Source organism: Narcine bancroftii, chromosome 7 (genome assembly GCF_036971445.1).
Source record: "Narcine bancroftii isolate sNarBan1 chromosome 7, sNarBan1.hap1, whole genome shotgun sequence".
In the NCBI taxonomy this organism is placed as follows: Eukaryota; Metazoa; Chordata; class Chondrichthyes; order Torpediniformes; family Narcinidae; genus Narcine; species Narcine bancroftii.
The window spans coordinates 26,436,560-26,458,076 of NC_091475.1; the positions used below are offsets into that span (position 1 = coordinate 26,436,560).

Sequence of the window (21,517 nt, forward strand, 5' to 3'; positions counted from 1 at the left end):
CTTATGATTAGTAGAAATCTTTTTCGTTGATTCTGTGTAACAAGGCTGGTGTTGAAACAGAAAAACAACTCCTTGTATGGAATCAAAATTCCAACAAGATAACGGAGGAATGTCTGCACGGGCTGATAAAAGCAGGCAATGCCGTACTTACTTTGAGTGGGTGCTCCAGAGCACAGTGCATATGTGCATATGCTTGGCGTGGTATTCTGGCCACTCCGATTATGCTCTAGTTGATTAAAGACAACTTGAATACTTCTAGTTGTTCGGTGTTGTTATTCCCTTACAAGAGCAATGAATTTTACACATCGATGCCAGATACTGGGGGTTTATTATACCCATATTTTTGGCAAAGCATTTTGTGATACATCTGGATTGTGTGCACACATTCTAGTTAAATTAATTTGTAATAACAGTATAGTTGTAGTGAAGGTATAATCTTTATTTGACAACATGTTCTAACTAAAGAATCAAAAATGGAAAAAAGAGGAAGAGTACTGTAAATGTATTACAGGATAATAGGAATGCTGCTTTTCTAGTAATGGCTGTGGGTCTCAGGGGTATTCTCATTCATCATTGAACACCATGACAGGAATTATTATTTAAGATCAGGAATTGAACAAGCTTTCAAGACAGCACTAAAAGAATCAGATGGTACAAATGGATACTCAAGTTCCAAAACTTAATTTTTAAGACAGCAGTTGATAAAAACCATGTGATATCCTGAGAAACATTGATTTAGGTCAGATTTTGGTTTAATTTCAAGTAAAACTGCATCTCATTTAACATTATGAACAAGTTGAAGCTTTGTTATAATTCACACTTCACAATTAGAGCTCACTTAAATTTGGAATGCTTCACAAGACCAAAATCCAGCTGAAGGCTTTGAAGAGATAAATATTCTGAGTCACAAGGCATGATGACCAGGAACTCAACAAAAGACAAACAGCCAGCTCTGAAGAACAAAAGAATATCTTGCCCAGGACAAGCCAAGGATCATTGAAAGGCAATTATGAAGCAGAATTTATGTTCAAATTGATGCTAAGTTTTCTTTAAATGCTCATAAAATTAGATGTGCTGTATGAAAAAGCTATGAAAAGGGATTGGAAGTAACAGTGTTACTAGATTAACCGGATGAACTGAGCAGCCTTCAGCAATCGATTTCTTTTTTCCTCAGAACAAGGTTCATTTTGTCATTTTACCTCCAGACACCTTGCTAGAAAATTGACCTGAACCCAGAGAGGAAGTTTCATTGAAGCATGGCACTACTGCACAAGATTCTGGATCTTCATGAAGCACAGGTTTACTTAAGGTGGTGACACCTTTGTCAAATGGATTATTTGGTCTGTTCCTTATTTTTTCTCCTGGAAAAAAAATACATCATTAGGGTGCAGTTAGAATTTTGATAATTCCACTGTTTATACACAATTTACCAATAAAAAAGGATTTCTAGAATATAAGCAGGAAAATGGAGTTGACAAAGACCAGTCAAGATCATGTTGAATGAAAGTGCAGGCTCGTGGGTCAAATTGCCCTTTCCTGAAGCTATTTCTTGTGTTAATTTGCATGGACAAATTACTATGATCTGCAATTGCTTTCTTGAGATGGTTTAGGAATTCATGCTGTATAATTTAATCACTGAATGGACGAACCGCAGGTCTTAGTGTCTGACCTTCTCAAATCAAGTTCTTAAAGTCGCATGATAAAAATAAATCCAGGATTTGAAAATTGTTCATGGGATTCACCCAAACTTCCAGATTGTGGAGCAGAATGCAGCTTCACAGGAAACGTGTTGTAAATCTGAAACTTCAACACAAGTGGACTATGAAGGATAAATGAGCAGCAAATTTCAAATGAAGCCAGAGAGCCTTTTGCTAGCTCTTAATGCTTGTTTAGTTTTAAAAAGTCCATTTAATTTCTGTGGATTTGTAAATGACCCTTGAATTTTTAAATCTCAAAAATAGCTACAAACTCATTTTTTTCTGGTGGAATCAATTAAAAAATTAAACAGAAGGCCCAGCAAAGGCTCATTAAAAAAAAAAATCAAAAGTTCCTTTAACTTCAATCATTGGAGACTATGTTTTCAGTAAAAATACTCAAGCTCAGTGTTGTCTTTCCTAATATTAGGATCAAGGTCAACTCTCTTAATTTGGCTTGACATAAATGTTTATATGATAGCCAGTTGTGTAATCTCTTGGAATAAGAGCTGTTCAAAGATGTCCAAGAAAGTCAATTCTAATGAATTAAATACAGTGTACCTTTTTCCTGTTCATCTGTATTCGACAGACACAATGCATTAAGAGCATTCTCCAGGTCTCTGACCTGATTTATTAACCTTTGACCTTTATCAGGAAGGGCAGCGATATTCACCGTTCTCAGAGTACTCTGGTAAAACAAGAAATTTAGAAATGAAAACAGCAATATTGGCAAATATTATTCTTATAATTTTTAAATTTCAAAATTAAACAAGTACTTTTCATGTTTGTCAATCACAATTGGAGCAAATAATATTTATCAATCAAAATAGACACAAGAATGTTAGATCAAAAAGCACTGAGATTTCACCAGCATAAAGATATTAAAGGTAACGCTCTTCAACAATGTTCATATTATCAAGAATGCTGATAACCATCACAGTCTGTCATGTTACCTTTGCTTGCAATCATTACCTTTTTCTGTTGGAGTTGAATCGTCAATTGGTTATGCAGTGCTGTTGTTGTATTGGTTTCTATGTTTGTTGATGTATATTTAAATCCAGGAAAGTGTATGAGTGTTCTTTGTTTATAACTTTTATCTGGATTTTTTGTGGTTGTGCTTTGTTTAGCATCTGTTGAATGACTGCTGGGCACATTTTGCTTTAAAGTGGTATGGGTATTTTCTCCTCCAATACTCACAGGAATCTCGGCATCAAATTGTCCACAAAGGTCACTTTCCTCATTTACTTGCTCATTTGAGTCAGAATTGTGATTAGTAAGGTCAGAATTGGCATCATGTTCAACTTTGGATATTTGTTTCCACTGGAAATATTTTACTGGAATGTTTGTTGGCTCAGCCTTTTGGGATATTCCTGTTACAATGCACTTCTGAGTGCTATGTAATTTTTGATTTTCATTTTTACTTCTTGGTGCTTGTTCATCCTTTGATAGTTCCCTTTTAAAATGGCCAATATTTCCATCATGAGACAGGTGATTAGGCAATTCTTTATGGGAAAACTTTACTTCTGATTCTAAAGGTACCTTGTCCTTCTCCGCTGCCTGTGATGGCTTTGAAAACTTTCCCCTGTCAGCTGGCAAGGGATTACATGGCAAACAGTGATTTCTGCTGGAGTCAACACCATTTGGTCTGGTATCACACTTCAAAAGATGACTCGTTTCTTTCCAAGTCCCTTTGAAGTCCTTCATGTGAAGCTTTTCCACTTTATCAGATACCTTTTCACTGATGTTGAACTCATTGTGAGACTTATTTGTTGCTTTCTTATTGTATATTGGTAGTGAACCACCCACTCTGAATGATTCTCCCACATCTTCATTGTGCTTCCTGTCTAATTCTGGCTCAGCACCTTGTTTACTGCTATTTGTTGCAGCAAACAAAATAGATGGCTTCTGATTCTTGGTCATAATTTTAAAAAGATTTTGCTTTTGATTCACTGAAAGGAGTTGCTGCTGTGCATTAGGAATGCTAACTTTATTATTTGATGAAACATTTAGATTTGGCTCCTGAAAAACAAATGTTAAAGTTTAATATTTCTTTTATATACGTACATTTTTTTGAGGTGACATGTAAATTGAAACTCAGCTATGGAATACAATTTATCTATCCCTTCTTCATTTAAAATGAGGATGATCAAAGGCAGGCAAATCCCTCATACCACACTATTCTTCCTTCTCCCACCAGATTGAAGGCTTAAAAATGTGAAAGCATGCATCAACAAGTTTTAACAGTTTTTATCCTACTGCCATCAGGTTCCCAGATGAACCCCATAACAGTATAATTCTGTTGCCATTGTTGGGTGCTAATTCTTTTCATTGAAATCCTATACTATACTCTAATTGAGCTCTTTACCCTGCTGTATGAAAGTAAGAGATGACCTGTTAGCCTAAGATCCCTTCTCATTGTACAAGTACACAATCCTTTATCCGGAACCCTTGGGGGACAGTGTGTTCCGAATTTTGGATTTTTCTAGATTTCAGAACAAAAGCCAGCTGTCCCAGATTTAAACCCACATGAATTGTGCTGCCATATCCACCCCCTTCTAGTTCCGCTGGCGTCTCTCTCCACCTTGCCCTTCCGAGTCGCGCTGCCATCTCTCCCCCGTGCCCATCCGAGTCGCACTGCCGTCTCTCCTCCACCCCCCCTCCTCCCCCGCGCCTGCTTAACCTGGTCATGCTGCTGTCTCTCTCACCCTCTGCGCTGTACCAGCACCAGGAAAAAAATGCCGATTTTTGGAGCTTTCCAGATTTTAGATGACTGGATCAGGATTGTGTACCTGTATTATATATTTAAGGACAATAACGGTAAACTTAAATTCCATTCCCATATCTCATATAGTTTCAAATTCTCTCAAGATAAAGAATTGAAACATTGATGACTTTATTCAAAAAAACTTCAAAAGAACCCAAAACTTAAGAACCACAGCATGAACATTCAGCTCCCAAACATCCATACCTGCCACGGAACATTTCCACACCATTTCAGTTTATCTGCCTTTCCTTTAATACAGCGATAATACAACCTACAGAAATAGCACAAGTCAGTTAATGAAATCAGCAAAAATAATTCTGGACTTTGTACCTCATTATTTAATTTCCATTATTTCTGCTCTTGAAGGAAAATTATTCAAATTGATTCCGATGAATAAACAAACTGAAACAAGATCTTTTCTTAGAGGTTGTGCACTGTGGGAGGGACTAGCTAAAGTGCATGAGGTGTGCATGTCCCCCATCATGCATGTTGAGAGCAACATTATGGTATATTGTGGAATGACTCGATGATCAAATACATTGTTAAGTGTTTCTTTACACTAAATGACCAACTAAAGAGAAAAAGCCATCCAATTCTATTGAGAGGAGAGATCACAAAAAAGGAGGATACAAAGACCCAGAATGAAAATAGAGTTATCAGGTCAGGTGATATCTGTGGAAAAATAAACCGCTAACGTTTCAGAATGACAGCCTTTCAAAACTGAACAAAGTTAGAAATTAAACAGTTTTTAAGTTGCAAAATGGGAGGAGCAGGAAGAACAAGGAATGCTTGTGATAAAGCAGTGACCAAGGGAGACTGAACAAGACAGGGTGTGATGCTGTTGGTTGAGATATGAAGGATGAAAATATATTACTAAGATCCGATTTGTCTGGTAGAGGATGGAGAGAAGGAATGCTGGAACTGAATAGGAACAGAATGCCAGAAATATTCAGTACATTAAGAAGCATTTGTGGAAAGAGACAATAGTCAGTTAAAAGTTTTGATGCTTCATCGGACGTAGATGAAAATATCCATCTCTCCTTTAGCCTCTTACATTATTACAACAAATCCCAACATCTTAACCTCAAGCTTGCATGATACACCGTCAAGTCAACAATTTAAAATAACCAGCGTTCGGTTGGTCTTTGCAACACTATTATACCTTCCATATTGAACCTATAGAAATTTGTTTGAGTATTAGAAGACATGCCAAATCTCCTCAGACTCCTTAAAGTAGACCCTTCCCAGTTTGTACCAGAAATGTTTTCTTTGTTGGCTGAATAACTGGAAATGAGTTGGATTACAAAATTTATTGAGAGGCTGATTGGGTGACCCAAAACAACATCGCAAGGAGCTTATAACTGATTTTAGGGAGAGACCAAGGGGCCACAAACCTGTCTACACTGAGGAGGTGAAGGAGGAGAGGTTACAAACCTGTCGACACTGAGGAGGCGAAGGAGGAGAGGTTACAAACCTGTCTACACTGAGGAGGCGAAGGAGGAGAGGTTAGAACCTGTCTACACTGAGGAGGCGAAGGAGGAGAGGTTACAAACCTGTCTACACTGAGGAGGCGAAGGAGGAGAGGTTAGAACCTGTCTACACTGAGGAGGCGAAGGAGGAGAGGTTAGAACCTGTCTACACTGATGAGACGAAGGAGGAGAGGTTACAAACCAGTCTACACTGATGAGGCGAAGGAGGAGAGGTTAGAATCTGTCTACACTGATGAGGTGAAGGAGGAGAGGTTAGAACCTGTCTACACTGAGGAGGCGAAGGAGGAGAGGTTACAAACCTGTCTACACTGATGAGGCGAAGGAGGAGAGGTTACAAACCTGTCTACACTGAAGAGCCGAAGGAGGAGAGGTTACAAACCAGTCTACACTGATGAGGCGAAGGAGGAGAGGTTACAAACCTGTCTACACTGATGAGGCGAAGGAGGAGAGGTTAGAACCTGTCTACACTGAGGAGGCGAAGGAGGAGAGGTTACAAACCTGTCTACACTGAGGAGGCGAAGGAGGAGAGGTTAGAACCTGTCTACACTGAGGAGCCGAAGGAGGAGAGGTTACAAACCAGTCTACACTGATGAGGCGAAGGAGGAGAGGTTACAAACCTGTCTACACTGATGAGGCGAAGGAGGAGAGGTTAGAACCTGTCTACACTGAGGAGGCGAAGGAGGAGAAGTTACAAACCTGTCTACACTGAGGAGGCGAAGGAGGAGAGGTTAGAACCTGTCTACACTGAGGAGGCGAAGGAGGAGAGGTTACAAACCTGTCTACACTGAGGAGGCGAAGGAGGAGAGGTTACAAACCTGTCTACACTGAGGAGGCGAAGGAGGAGAGGTTACAAACCTGTCTACACTGAGGAGGCGAAGGAGGAGATGTTACAAACCTGTCTACACTGATGAGGCGAAGGAGGAGAGGTAACAAACCTGTCTACACTGAGGAGGCGAAGGAAGAGAGGTTACAAACCAGTCTACACTGATGAGGCGAAGGAGGAGAGGTTACAAACCTGTCTACACTGATGAGGCGAAGGAGGAGAGGTTAGAACCTTCAAGTTCCTGGGATTCCATATTTCAGAATACCTCTCCTGGAGTCAGCACATCAAGGCAACTGTGAAAAAAACATGCCAATGCCACTAATCTCTCAGGAGTCTGAGGAGATTTGGCATGCTGTCGAATAATCTATCAAACTTCTATTTGTGCACTGTGGAAAGTATGCTGACGACAACCTGGTTTAGTAATTCAAAGGGCCAAGCACACAGAAGACACCAGAAGATAGCAAACACAGCAAGGTTCATTGCAGGCTCTATTTTCCTATCCATTGTATACACCAATGTGAAGTGATGCCTCAAGAAGGCAGCCATCATAAAGGACCCTCGTCACCCCGGTCACTTGCTACCTTCATGCACGATGCACAGAAACCTTATCACCAGCACCTCTAGACCACTTACTTTCCAACAACCATCAGAATGTTGAACCTCCCATTGTTACATTAATCATGGACAGCTCCAACACTATACATAACACTATTGCAAGGTCACTTTTGTTTTTGCACTCAGATAACAGTGAATATTTATTAGCTATCATTTATATTTATTGACTCTTTTTAATTAAATTATGCATACAAAAAATGATTTGGCACAGATTTTTTAACAAAAGTATCCATTTGGCTGCAGAAAATTAGAATTTCATTATGTGGGGAGGGGAGGGTTTGAAAAGGGGGGAGAGAGATGCCAATTTTCACTTTCCACAGCTGCTACCTAAAATGCAAAGCAAAATAAATTTCATTTAATTTTTCTGCCATCTAATATTATTTGTATCTCTCTGTTCCTGCATCCCTTTTATCTTTATCTGTTTGCGTTTTCATTAATTTCATATTTATGTCTCTGTGATCACTAATAACTGACAAAACCGCCAGCTAGATTATTCATTCTCTCTTGGTTCTCCCCTGTCATAGGCATTTCCCTTGTTCTTTCTTGTCCCTTACATAAACCATGATTTTTTCTAACTTTTTAAGGTCATCAACTCAAAATATAAAATATGTTATTCCATCTCTAAACTTTCCCTGATCCTTTTCCCAGTATTTCCCTGAAAATTCAAAATATTTTCGATTTTATAAAATTTCTGACTTCAGGGATCAGCAATTTTTATTTTTGATTAAAATGGTCCAAGCTCTGGCAGAAGCACAAGAAAATTACAAAACCCCTACCCACCTGGTTAAATTTACTCTTTCACTCCAAATGTAAATTTACAAGAAAAATATACAAACCAATAGACTGAGTTTCTGAATACAGTACACAAAGCAATTCAATATGTTGATTTCATTTCTCATTAATGAATGATCAGTTTGTGCTCAAGTGACAATAAGCCTTACCGATACAGCTGTGTATCTGATTTTTTGTGAATGGCCTGAAGTTCCACCACTGAGTCTTCATGCACCAGGCAGTGAGACACAGGAATACTGGGGTGAGAGAGAAAAAAAAAATCAGACAATGGAAAAAAAAAAGTGCTGGAGAAACTCAGCAAATCATACAACCTTTACTTTAGGAAGTAAAGGGTAACCAACATTTCAGTCCTGAGCCCTTCAAAAAGGTATGAACTAGACTATTTCCGTTAAGAGGAGGAAAGTTTAAAACAAGAGGACATGAGTTAAGAATTAAGAATTAAGAGGCAGAGGTTTAGAGGTAACATGAGGGGGAACTTCTTTACTCAGAGAGTGGTAGCTGTGTGGAATGATCTTCCGGGAGAAATAGTGGCGGCGAAGTCAATTGTATTATTTAAGAAAAGGTTGGACAGGTATATGGATGAGAAGAAGATGGAGGGTTATGGGCATTGTGCAGGGAGGTGGGACTAGAAAGGGGTGTTTGGTTCGGTGCGGACTAGAAGGGCCTAATGGCCTGTTTCCGTGCTGTAATTGTTATGTTAAAAGCAGGCTGACACCTGAATAAAAAGGTGGCAGGAGGGGAGGGACAAATGGCATTTTTCATCTTGTGTTAGGAGTATAATTACCACACCCCTCACCCACCATGCTTTACATTAAAAAGGATCTTATCACCAGTCACACCTTCCCCTCCCTAACCCTTTCTGCAGGATACATTCCCTCTGTGACTCCCTGGTTTGCTCATTCCTACTCACCCTCTCTTCTCCAACCATAGGAGGTGTAACACTTGTCTCTGCACCACCTACCTCACAATTATCCAGGAGCCTAAACAACCATTTCAAGTCATGCAAAGAATAATGTGCCTCTCCTCCTCTAACCTGGTCCATTATATTTGTTAATCTTGGGGTGTCCTTCTCTATACTGGCAAGGGCAAGCTTCACAAAACACCTGCACCCTGTAATGGCCATCTTGAGATGCTGGATGCAAGTTATTCCAACTCTTTTCCCATTCCCACAGTGAATGGTCTGCCATCTCATCTTCCAGAACAAGGACAAATGCAAATGAGAAAAACAGCACTTCACAATCCAGAGGTAGTTTAGTTAACAGCCCAACACTGAACATTGAAATGTCCAATTTCCACTCAGGTTTTCTCCCCCCAATCCTACTTTTTTCCAAGTTCCTCACACCCAGCCCTATTACCAAGTTTTGTTTACCCCCTCAAAAAAAACCTGCATTCATTTGCCATTCATTCATATATAAGATAGTCTGGTTTCCTATCTTCTTCCTCAATTACATCCACCTATCCATCATACTAATTATCATCTTTTTTACTTATCAGATTCCAGCATGTGCAATCATTTATCTTTCCAGCATCTGATTCTATCTGCATCCAACTCCCCTCCCCAACTGGCTCTTACTGCCTTTTTAAAGTTTTGACATACAACACGGTAACAGGCCATTTTGGCCCAGGAATCCGTGCCGCCCAATTCAATGTCTACTTATCTTTCTGTGCTTATCACACCCCAGCCACCTTCTTCCAACTCTGCCTCTCTTAGATCTATCTGCCCATCATTCTACTCCTCACTTCCTTCTACCTATTGTCTGCCAATTCTTGTTTTTCCCTCTCACACCTCACCCCAACACTATTCCCATCCCTTTTGAGAACACTAAAATCTTTTATTAAGAAAACTGCAGCTCTTCTGGTGTTGCTGTAACAGCAACTCTCCGTGGGAGAGCGGAGACACAGTGCTGCTCTGTAGGGTTCAACTGCCCAGTCCCAACGGCAACAGCTCTGTATGTGCTTGAAATTGCCTGTTAAAGGAGCCAACATTTTTTTGGAATATTTTATTTTAATTTTCCAAGTCCCATATATTTTAATTTTCCAAGACTCATACAAAACATTATTACGTACATCATATAAATAGTATTTTAAAATATGATTGCCCAAATTTCAACGCCCCCTCTCAATTGATAACAAATAAAAAATTGTCCAAAAAGGGGTGTTTGAGCTGTCTTCATTAATTAGTCCATATCTTGATCTTCAGGAATTCAATGCTATTAACCTAACTATATTATTTAAACCTTTCCGGGGCAGTTAATTATATAGTTTAATAAGGTTGCCATATTTTAACAAACAAGTCATATTTCTTTCTAAGATTATAAGTTATCTTTTCCAGGGGGGCACAACTTTGTATTTCCATATTCCAGCGAGTAATAAGTAGGGAGGAATCGGACTTCCATACAACAGCGAGCCATCTCCTGGCCACCACTAGTGCAATCCTCACGAACTGTATTTGATATTTTGAGAGTCTTGTGCCTATAACCATAAGATTGCTCAATAAATACAGTTCTGGTCCCAATGGAAAATCCACTTCTATAATTTTTGTCAAAATTTCTGCCAAGTCATATCAGGTTGAACGTATAAATGTTCCAACCTCTCTCTTCTCTTTGGCTTGGCTTCGCGGATGAAGATTTATGGAAGGACGAAGATTTATGGAGAGGTAATGTCCACGTCAGCTGCAGGCTCATTTGTGGCTGACAAGTCCGATGCGGGACAGGCAGACATGGTTGCAAGGGAAAATTGGTTGGTTGGGGTTGGGTGTTGGGTTTTTCCTCCTTTGTCTTTTGACAGTGAGGTGGGCTCTGCGGTCTTCTTCAAAGGAGGTTGCTGCCCGCCGAACTGTGAGGTGCCAAGATGCACAGTTTGAGGCGATATCAGCCCACTGGCGGTGGTCAATGTGCCAACCTCTATGCCACATCTAAAACACGAGTCCGGAATTTCAGATTTTGAAGGAGCCAACTATTTTATTTTAAAAGCCTGCAACCATGGGGTCTGTGATGGTGGCACCTGGGCAGCGGCCATGAAAGGTTACAGACTCTGGGGGAGAAGAGGACTGCTGTAGAGCACCAGAAACTGGGAGAAGACCCCCCCCCCCTCCTGTTGAGAAGGAGAAGCATAGGAGACAAGGCTACAGGACTGTGATTATGGCAGTGGACCAGCGAGAAGTTCAGTAGATGAGGGACCCCACAGGCTGTGGGATGATGGAGTCTGGCTCATAGGAACCAGTTATTAGTGCTTGGATTTGAGATGGCAGAATGGCATCTGAAGGGGCCTGGGGCACTGAAAGCTTCCTGCTTGTGCTGGAGGTTTAGATCTGGAATTTGGGTTGCTAATGGATTGAACAGAAATCTGTGTGGCTAGAGAGGCTGTGGGAGTGCTGGAGGTGAATCCATGGACACTTAATGACTCTGAAGGGACTCTCTTTTGATTCTCTTTCTCTCTTAATGTAAGTGGCGGCAGGCAACACTAATAGCGACTCTTTATCTGCCTTACGGCAAGCAAAGGGCAATTTCATGTAATTATTACATGACAATAAAAGAATTTTGAACTTTGAGACAAATAATCATTAAAATTACTACTCTGTATAATCACCAGTTTTCTTAATATCCTTACTAATATACCCTTTAATGAACATCCTGAAGGAAATGATAAACTGATCATTAATCACATCATCCCCTCAAAGCTGATCAGCAAACTCCAAGACCTGGGCCTCAATAATGTATAATTGGACCATGGATTTCATCACCTCAAGACCACAATCTGAGGATTAGTAAGAACATCTCCTCCACAATCTCCATCATTACCGGAGCACCACAGGGTTGCATTCTTATCTCTCTGTCTATGACTGTGTAGTTTGGTACAATAATAATACAATCTACAAATTTGCTGACAATACCATGGTAATGGGTTGTATAAAAAGGGGATGCTGAGTCAGCATACAGGAGGGAGATTGAAAACTTGGCTGAATGGCATACTAACAACAACCTCACAGCCAATCTCACCAAAACCAAGATGCCGATTGTAGACTTTAGGATGGGAAAACCAGGTGTATGATCCAGTAATCATTGGGGGGGAATCAAGAGTTGGAGAAAGTAAGCAAATTTAATTTCCTGGGAATCACTATTTCAGAGGACCTTTCCTGGACGCAACACACGAATGACATCGTGAAGAAAGCATGTGTGCTGCCTGTCTCCCCTCTGGCGAGCCTTGCTGTACTAACATTGGCTGTGCATTATCTCTACTGTTAAGGACACTCCCCTTGGGTATAACTGTGTATGCACCTATTGTCTTTCATTATTGTGCCATGAGTTTCTGCTAATAAAAGACATGATTATTGTTTGACCACATTGTCTTTGTCTACTTCATCAACTGGCCCTGCAATATGTCAGCGTCTATTTTCTCAGGAGTTTGCAGAGGATTGGTATGACATTGGAAACCTTGGCAAACTTCCACAGGTGGAAAGTTGCTGATCAGCTGCATCACGGCTTGATATAGGGACACCAATCTTCTTCTTTCTTTGGCTTGGCTTCGCGGACGAAGATTTATGGAGGGGTTAAATGTCCACGTCAGCTGCAGGCTCGTTTGTGGCTGACAAGTCCGATGCGGGACAGGCAGACACGGTTGCAGCGGTTGCAGGGGAAAATTGGTGGGTTGGGGTTGGGTGTTGGGTTTTTCCTCCTTTGCCTTTTGTCAGTGATGTGGGCTCTGCGGTCTTCTTCAAAGGAGGTTGCTGCCCGCCGAACTGTGAGGCGCCAAGATGCACGGTTTGAGGCGATATCAGCCCACTGGCGGTGGTCAACGTGGCAGGCACCAAGAGATTTCTTTAGGCAGTCCTTGTACCTTTTCTTTGGTGCACCTCTGACACGGTGGCCAGTGGAGAGCTCGCCATATAACACGATCTTGGGAAGGCGATGGTCCTCCATTCTGGAGACGGGACCCACCCAGCGCAGCTGGATCTTCAGCAGCGTGGACTCGATGCTGTCGACCTCCGCCATCTCGAGTACTTCGACGTTAGGGATGAAAGCGCTCCAATGAATGTTGAGGATGGAGCGGAGACAACGCTGGTGGAAGCGTTCTAGGAGCCGTAGGTGTTGCCGGTAGAGGACACCAATACCTCTGAGTAAAAAGCCCTGCAGAAGGCAGTGGACACAACCCAGTGTATCACAGGCAAAACTCTCCCCACCATCGAGAAAATCTACATACAAATGCTGCCATTGGAGAGTAGCAGCAATTATCCAGATCTGCACCATTCAGGACATGCTCTGTTCTCACTGCTGCCTTCAGGAAAGAGCTAGGGTGTCACAAAATTCGTACCACCTGGTTCAGGAACAGTTGTTACTTCTCTGTCATCAGATTCTTAAACGACAAACTCAGAGGTTCATTTAAGGTCTCTTACGTTGCACATTATTTCTGTACTGTACAGTTTCTTTGCATTTCCTTCTAGTTTACATTTTTCTATTTTGGATACGTTATCTTTTCTTGAGTACAGATTTTTTTTGCACTACAAGTAGAAATTCTGCCTGGCCCAGAGGAAAAAGAATCTCAGGGTTGTACGTACTCTGACAATAAATATGAACTTTGATACCTTCCTGCCTGCACATTTCCCAACATGCAGCACTGACACTAAACCATTTTGGAATACCTCATTAATGTAAATATTCAAATTTCAGGTGATCTTGCATCCGCATTGCTAATATGTCTGATGGTAATAGACTAGCTCTGCCTGATTAGTTACCACAACTGTACATTCACAGTGTTCTTTAAAATAATTTTGACACATTCTTAATGCCGGAAAGACAGAATTAAGAGAAAGTCAAAACTTCTGAATGCACAAAGTCTTGCTGTTGCAGTTCTGTGTTAATCTATTCAGATACTTTATATTGTGCCACATAGACATTTTCCTAAACATGAAGTGCAGAAACTGCTTTCAGAAATAACTACTGATACTGAACCAAAGATGACCTAAAATGTGTACCAACAGTGAAACACGAAAGTCTGCAGACGCCATGATTGTAGTGCTGGGAGACTGCTTTGTTCAGCACTTCAGCTCTGTCCGCTGCAATAGTGTGGATCTCCCAGTGGCCACCTATCTCAATCCCCATCCCATTCCCTCGCTGACATGTCTGTCCATGGACTTCTGCACCGCCAGACTGAGGCCACCCACAAATTGGAGGAACAATACCTCATCTTCTGTCTAAACACCTTCCAAATGGATGCTATTAACATCGACTTCTCTGGTTTCTGTTAAACAACCCCCCCACCCCCCCATCTTCGTCTCTGTCTCCTTTCCTCTACTTCTCTCTTCCCCTTCTCCTTTCACAGAGCCAAAATAATTCTCACTTTTTCTGTTATCATGTCCAACTAACATCTTTGGCCTGTTGGTCAGTACCCCTCCCATGTTCTCCCTTTCTCTTCCCAATCTTTAATTCAGACACCTGCCTTTTTTTGCTTATATCTTAAAGAAAGGCTCAGGCCTGAAATATTGGTAATACATCTTTACCTCGAGATTGACTGAGTACCTCCAGCATTTCTGTGTTTTTACGACAAAACTCCACATTAGCTTCAAGATTTTCTAAATTGACTCCAAGGTCTCCTTCTCAGTAAAATGCATTATCAATGCCAAAATATCTCAATTAAATATTGTTCCTATTTCATCTTCTATGTTACAACCCTGAACAAACAATACATACTCAACCAGCTGTAAAAATGAACAAGGTGAATTCTGCTGTGCACAAAGATAGAAACTCTTTCCCTTGGTGGATCCATCTCTCACTCCAGTCTTCAGTACACATGGGATTCCTGCAAGAAACACAAGTAGGATAATCAACAAAGGAGCAAAGATGAAGAAATCTCATACACCTCTTGGGAAGCTCAGAATATCCAGTTTTTACATAGTTACTGGTGTAAGATAAAACATACCAGAGTCAATTTATACAAAACCAAATGAAAGAAATTACTAACTCATTTTCTTTGGGTGATGGTTTGTGATAAATATTAGACAGGTAACAATGACAGCACCATTCTTCTCCCATGAATAGTATTATGGAATCTTCTGCCTATTTAAGAGATCAGATGATATTAGAACCAAAAAGAGAACTTTTCTGGCATTGCTGCAGCCACACAGTATAGCCTGCGAAGATCTCTGGATTAGTTCAAGTTCATATTTATTGTCAGAGTACATACACGGCATCACATACAAATGGAAATTCTTTTTCCTGCAGGCCAGGCAGAATTTCTATTTATCAGTGGTGTGAATTGTACTCAAGAAAAAGATGTAAACAAACTGAATGCAAATACTGAAAAAATATTCAGTAATAAATAATGTCCAAAGTCAGAGTCCTTAAAATGAGTGGCTAATTGAATCTGTTATTTAGGAAACTGGAGGGGTAGCAGGTAGAACAAGTCTTATGGCACTTGTACCTGATGGCAGTAGCAGAACAGAGCATGCCCTGAGTGGTTTTGATCCTTGATGATTGCTGTTGCTCTCCGATAGCAGTGTTCCACGTACATTTTATTGATGGTGGGGTGAGGTTTATCTCTGATGTACTGGGCTGTGTCCATTACCTTTTGCATGGCTTTCTATTCAGAGGTATTCATACTCCCATATCATTCCATGATGCACCTGGCCTGCACACTTTCCATTACACATCTGTAGACGATTGCCAAGATTTCCAATGTTGTAACACACAAACTCCTGAGGAAGTAGACAGCTTCTTGGTTTTAAGTGAGAGATTGTTGTTAGTATATCATTTACCCGTTTTCAATCTCCCTCCTGTATGCTGTCTCATTGCCCCTTTTGATACAGCCCACTAATGTGGTACCATCAGCAAATTTGTAAATGGCACTGTTGCCGTACTGTACCATGCAGTCATATATCTAAAGCGAGCAGAGAATGGAACCAAGTATGCAACCTTGTGGTGCTCTGGCACTGATGGAGATTGTGGAGATATTTTTGCCAATCCATACTGATGCAGTGTGTAGATGAGGAAATTCAGGACTCAATTACACAGTCGGGTGTTAAGGCCCAGGTCTTGGAAGTTTGCTGATTAGTTTTAAGAGGATGATGGTGTTGAACACCAAACTGTAGTCCATACAGAGCAGCCTGATGAATGCATCTTTGCTGTCCAGGTATTCCAGGGTTTTGAGTAAAGACAGTGAGATGGCATCTGCCATAGACCTGTTGGGACTTAAACCCACAGTTGTTTGATGCAAGGCACAGCAGCGACAACGAACCACAGAGGATAACTGTAAAATACTTCTTGAAGGAATTTAAATGAGTATTATTTGAACTTAATGGACTCTACATTTACAGTTCAAAAATTAATCCAATTCTTAAATTTTGATCTATGTGACTACAAGCATAAATAATTCATCTAGTTAGAATAACAGACTGAATTACAAATCAAGACATTCTTCAGGTCTAAAATGTGTTTCTATTTGAATTATGATGTGTAATTTCTTATTCCAACATGAACACAGGAATTCCTCCACTTAGTGCACATCAGGCATTATCCATTTATTGAATACCATCTTTTATTTGAAAGACAATGACAGGTCTGGTTAGTCCTGTGAACCTTTTCCATCACACTTGATTTACCAGCTTTCACTCCACATTCTTTAAACTGTTGACAAAAATTTATTGCTGTCACAAGAAGTGATTCATTCAATTAAAAAGGAAAGTCTGCAGTCGCTGTGATTGTAGTGCTATACACAACAGTACTGGAGAAACTCAGTAGGTCACGCAGTGGCTACAGAAAGCAAAGAGATATGAATAATGTTTCAGGCCTGAGCCCTTCTTCGAGGAACCAGCAGAAAGCAGACAGGCACCAGAATATAGGGAGGAGAGAGGAACGAAGAAAGGGCAGGGGGAGGCCAACAGGCAAAAGATCATAGGTGGTAAGGATGAGAGGGCAGAAGAGAAAAAATGAAGAGAAAAGTGAAGCAACACTTCACTTGTGAATTGGCAGACATCATCTACAGCACCCGATGTTACTGTCGTGACATCCTCTGCATCAGAGAGACCAGGGGCAGACTAGGAGATCATTTCGTTGAGCACCACTGCAATCCCAGGGGCCAACCGTTTCAATTTGTACCTCATGCGCTGCCAAACCGAAGCTTCCCGCAAATTGAAGGAACAATACCTAATATTCTGTCTGGACACTTTCCAATCAGATGACATTAACATTTACTTCACTGATTTCTGTTAGGCCCCTTCCCTGTTCTTATTTAGCATCAGTTAGTCAAATGTTTGTCTTAGTACATGTACTATCCTATCCATTCCCCTCATTATGTTGTAGACCTCTATCTGGACACTCCCTCTCCCATCCAATCTCCAGCTCAGCCTTCTCACAAAGGCAATACCTGTACTGCAGCCGAGGCCAAGGTGAAATCTGCTCTCTCTCCAGTGCAACACCTTTCTGCCTAGAGGTTATTGACTGGAGTTGCACCCAAGTCTCCACCTGTAGTTTAGCCAATGTTTAAACTGATGCCACTGGATATCTTGCACTTACCAAGGAATCTGAGAGAGCCATCTCTGTATAATGCCATCCCAGAAGAAAGGCATTTTGAGGAATAAGAAACAGCACACTCCGTTTGAGCATGGAAGGGTGGTTCTGCTTTCTGTGGTTTGATCCTGAAAGCTGAACAAACCCACAGCCTCTGATACAAGCTCGTGTGCTTCCACACCTAGCGTGGGGTGACTGAAGGGTGCACTGGGGTACATTGAATGTGATGGTCTGGCGAGACTTGGTCAACGGGTTGCTTTATTTTCATTTGTCGGCACTCTTTCCAACCAATTGCGGGGACTTCATTACCGATTGAGGATCATGAGGCCAGCGCATGTGGGAGAGCTGCTACTCACTCTTCAGGTGAATGAATGAAGATTGCAACCTGCAGGGGTTAAGACCTTTCAATGAACATCTAGAATAAACAGCAGGAGGTGGAAGGAGCTGGCTCACTGCGGTCCCTGTCATTGGGAAGTACAGTCAGCCACTTTATTGTGGGTACGCCTCCACCTTGCAGTCGGAGCTCATAGGGCGCTTGTAAGTACGAGTTATCCATAAGTCAGACGTTCGTAACCGGGGGACTCCCTGTATTAGTATTTCCCTGTCTCATTTTCTCCACCCTCTCCTCTCTCCATTTAGCGACCTATCCCCCCCCCCATAACCTCTCAGATTTTTTCTCTTCTGTCCCCCCCACCCATATCCACCTCTCACTCTTGTCTATTGGCCTGTGCACCGTTACCCTGCCCTTTCTTTCTGCCTCTGTGCTCCTCACCTTTTTATTCAGGTACCTGCCTGCTCTTTGCTCATACCTTGAAGAAGGGCTCAGGCCTGAAACGCTGGTTATATCCCTTTGCTTCCTCTTGATGTTTCATGACCTGCTGAGTTTCCCCAGCACCTTTGTGTATTGCACAAGTGAATAACTCAGTTGGCTTTAACAAAGTTTAGGACCGTCCTCCACTTCTGCTATCCTTTGTGCTCAGAAGTGTTCAAACCCATCTTCTCAATAGTCTGGTCATGATTTTGTTGTGGCTCCTTATATAGGAGGAAATGCTCATACAATCCTTTTATTCCTTGCAAAATTCTGAGGGGAAAAAAGATTAAAGTTACTTCCCAACATGTATTCCAAGGAATACAAGCCTAATTTTAGGAATAATTTAAAACGTGAAATGCTGGTAACCTTTAGGCCAAATTGTGTTCAAATTCCTCAACCAATACACCCTTTCTAACCATTCTAGAACTACATTAAATATTAATGAATCAACCAGAACATTGCTCATCTTTAATAAAGCAGTGTCCTGTTTATACTCTAGTCTAATCGTTTTAATTATACAGTTCCATTGCTAACTTTCGGTTTTTTATTATTATGGACTACGACATTATAGCAACCCATATACAAGGGCACTCAAATCTTCCTGAATCACAGTTGCTAATTTTTAAAAACATACTCAGACAACTTTCTTAGAACCAGGATCCCTGACTCAGTGATTGTAAATCTAATGCCTTCTCAACATCTATCATGCCTCCCCGAAAATGGACTCCATTTCTCTGAAATTAGACTAGAACAACCTGCTTCTTCTGATAAAGACCCAACTCAGGTCTGGATTTTTGAGTTTAAATAACTGGAGTGTTTTGTAACTTACAAACTGTAATGCATCAAGTCAAGTTCCACACAGTAATGCTCAGAGTACAAAACTTAGGACTTTGAGATGTTTTTCTGTTATTCCTTAGTGAATTAATTACTAAATGAAAGCATGGCACCTCACCAGCATGAAAAGAAAATCTAAGTCATCTGACAACAGAAACTTTCCATTTCCTGGGCAATCACAGATGCAAGAAGCGTTACCAGCTGAAGTAAATGGACCTTCGGCTTAAACAGCAGCTAACATCACTTCACTGTGTTCAGTAGACAGTACTTTCAAGGAGATGATCCATGACACACAAAACTGCAATTAGAGGGAAGAGGTGACTGCCTGACAGAAAATGTGCTTGCAGGAGTATCAGGAGAGAGGGGAGTTACTTTCCACTGAGTATTTGATTCTGAATACTGATGATTCTGAATACTGGCTGACCTTAATAAAGGGTATAGTTAACGAGCATGTTTATGAATGCAAGGTTGTCATCACCAAGATTCTGCTTTATCCCTTTATTTTCCCGATGTCAAATGCATCAGGAATGATGATGAATTTTGCAGATGATACAAAAATTGAACAGTGGTTCAAGAGCAACAACCAGAGTCTCAATGTGGAAAAGAAAAGGAGATGATGGTGGACTTCAGGAGGATAAAGGACCACTCCCCACTACATATCAATGGCTCCATCTTAGAGGGTAGGGAGCACAAAGTTCTTGAAATTTATTTAAAGGACGATATATCCCAAACCTGCAACACATTAGTCGGAAAGGTGCAGCAGGGCCTACACTTCCTAAAGAAGTTGAGGAAGGCAAGGCTACCAGCCTAACATCATTCTACAGGAGCACAATAGAGAGGGTCCTAGCTGGCTGCATCCTACTGTGGTATGGTAGCTGCAAACCATCAGATCGGAGGTCAGTACAGCAGTTAAAACTGCTGAGAAGATCACTGGTATCTCCCTTCCCTCTATAAATGATATCTACAGGGAGCGCAGCTTAAAGAGGAGTCCGAGAATCAATGAGGACCCTTAACATCAAGCCTGTTCAGACTAGGAAAAACCTCTTCCCAAAGGCAGTGAGACTGTTGCAGGCCAGATCAATAATATGGTTAAAAAGGTATACAGGATGCTTACTGTATAGTTTGATGAAGAAGGAGTCAGATCTGGGACAGGAGAGGGAGGTCAGGGATCAAATATTGACTGTACGTCCCTCCAGCTTCTTTTTGTTTGTTATGGTACTAGACAGCTGCTCCATCAGGACCCAGTGCAAAGAGGATGGGCCTAAAATGGCTTCCACCTGACTTGCAGCCATTCTATGATTAACTTAGCATGATCACAATATCCAGTAAGCCGGCGGGGGGAGTAAAACACAGGATTCTGTTGACAATATGGTAAATGTAAGAACACAAAAATGCTGGAGAAACTCAGCAGGTCAAACAGTGTCTTTATATAGCAAAGGTAAAGATACTTTAGATGCTTGAGCCCTTCATCAAGGTGTGGGGGAACATGACAGATGTCCAAACAAAAGGGGAGATGGTAGGTGGAGGTGGAAGGACTGCAGGAAGGTGGGGGGGGGGGGGGGGGGGAAAGGAGTCAAGGCTAGGTGGAGAGAGAAAGGAAGTAGGAACTGGAATAACTAGTTAAAGGTGGGGGGGAGGGGGGAAAACGCAAGTTGATTAGTAGAATGCAGTGAACTCAATGGGCACTCTCCAACCCCAGAGCATGAACATTGAGTTCACTGCAATAAATCTTATCTGATCTCATCTACCGTTTCTATCTGCTCTTGCCTCACTGAACTGATCTCCTCATATCTTGACCACCATCCCTTCTCTCCTTGTCCAGTCCCTACTCATCCATATCCTGGATACCTCCCATGCTCTCCAGCACTTTGACAACTTCACATTCCCTGGTGCTCAACATGTTATTTTCACCATGGATGTCCTGTCTCTTTTCACCTCCATCTGGAAGGCCTTAAAGTTCTCACTCAACAATTTCCCCTTTGATGCCTTTCATTCCTTCAAATCAAATGTGTTGCCTTGGGCACATGCACGAGTCCCAGCTTTGCCTGCCTTTCTGTGGGCAATGTGGAACAGTTCTGATATCAAATCGACACAGCACCACCACATCTCTTCCTCTGTTAAATTGGAAACTGCACCTGTGCAGAATTCAATTTTAATCAACCTCACGACCAACCTCCACCTCACTTTAAAATTC

At 41.3% G+C, this 21,517-nt stretch overlaps 1 protein-coding gene across 3 annotated transcripts in view; it reads right to left on the minus strand.

Moving 5' to 3' along the window:
* ttf2 (transcription termination factor, RNA polymerase II) overlaps positions 1-21,517 on the minus strand; it is a 76,256-nt gene that overhangs the window by 51,422 nt on the left and 3,317 nt on the right. For 2 of the 3 annotated variants that reach the window (XM_069889216.1, XM_069889215.1), the window contains exons 2-7: positions 14,865-14,973; positions 8,328-8,414; positions 4,663-4,729; positions 2,667-3,713; positions 2,256-2,382; positions 1,200-1,361 (exon numbers count right to left, since the gene is read on the minus strand). In XM_069889216.1, coding sequence (XP_069745317.1) covers positions 1,200-1,361; positions 2,256-2,382; positions 2,667-3,713; positions 4,663-4,729; positions 8,328-8,414; positions 14,865-14,973 — 1,599 coding nt within the window. Of the gene's footprint in view, positions 1-1,199; positions 1,362-2,255; positions 2,383-2,666; positions 3,714-4,662; positions 4,730-8,327; positions 8,415-14,864; positions 14,974-15,135; positions 15,155-21,517 lie in introns of those variants that run through there. The other variant, XM_069889217.1, reaches the window with a different exon arrangement.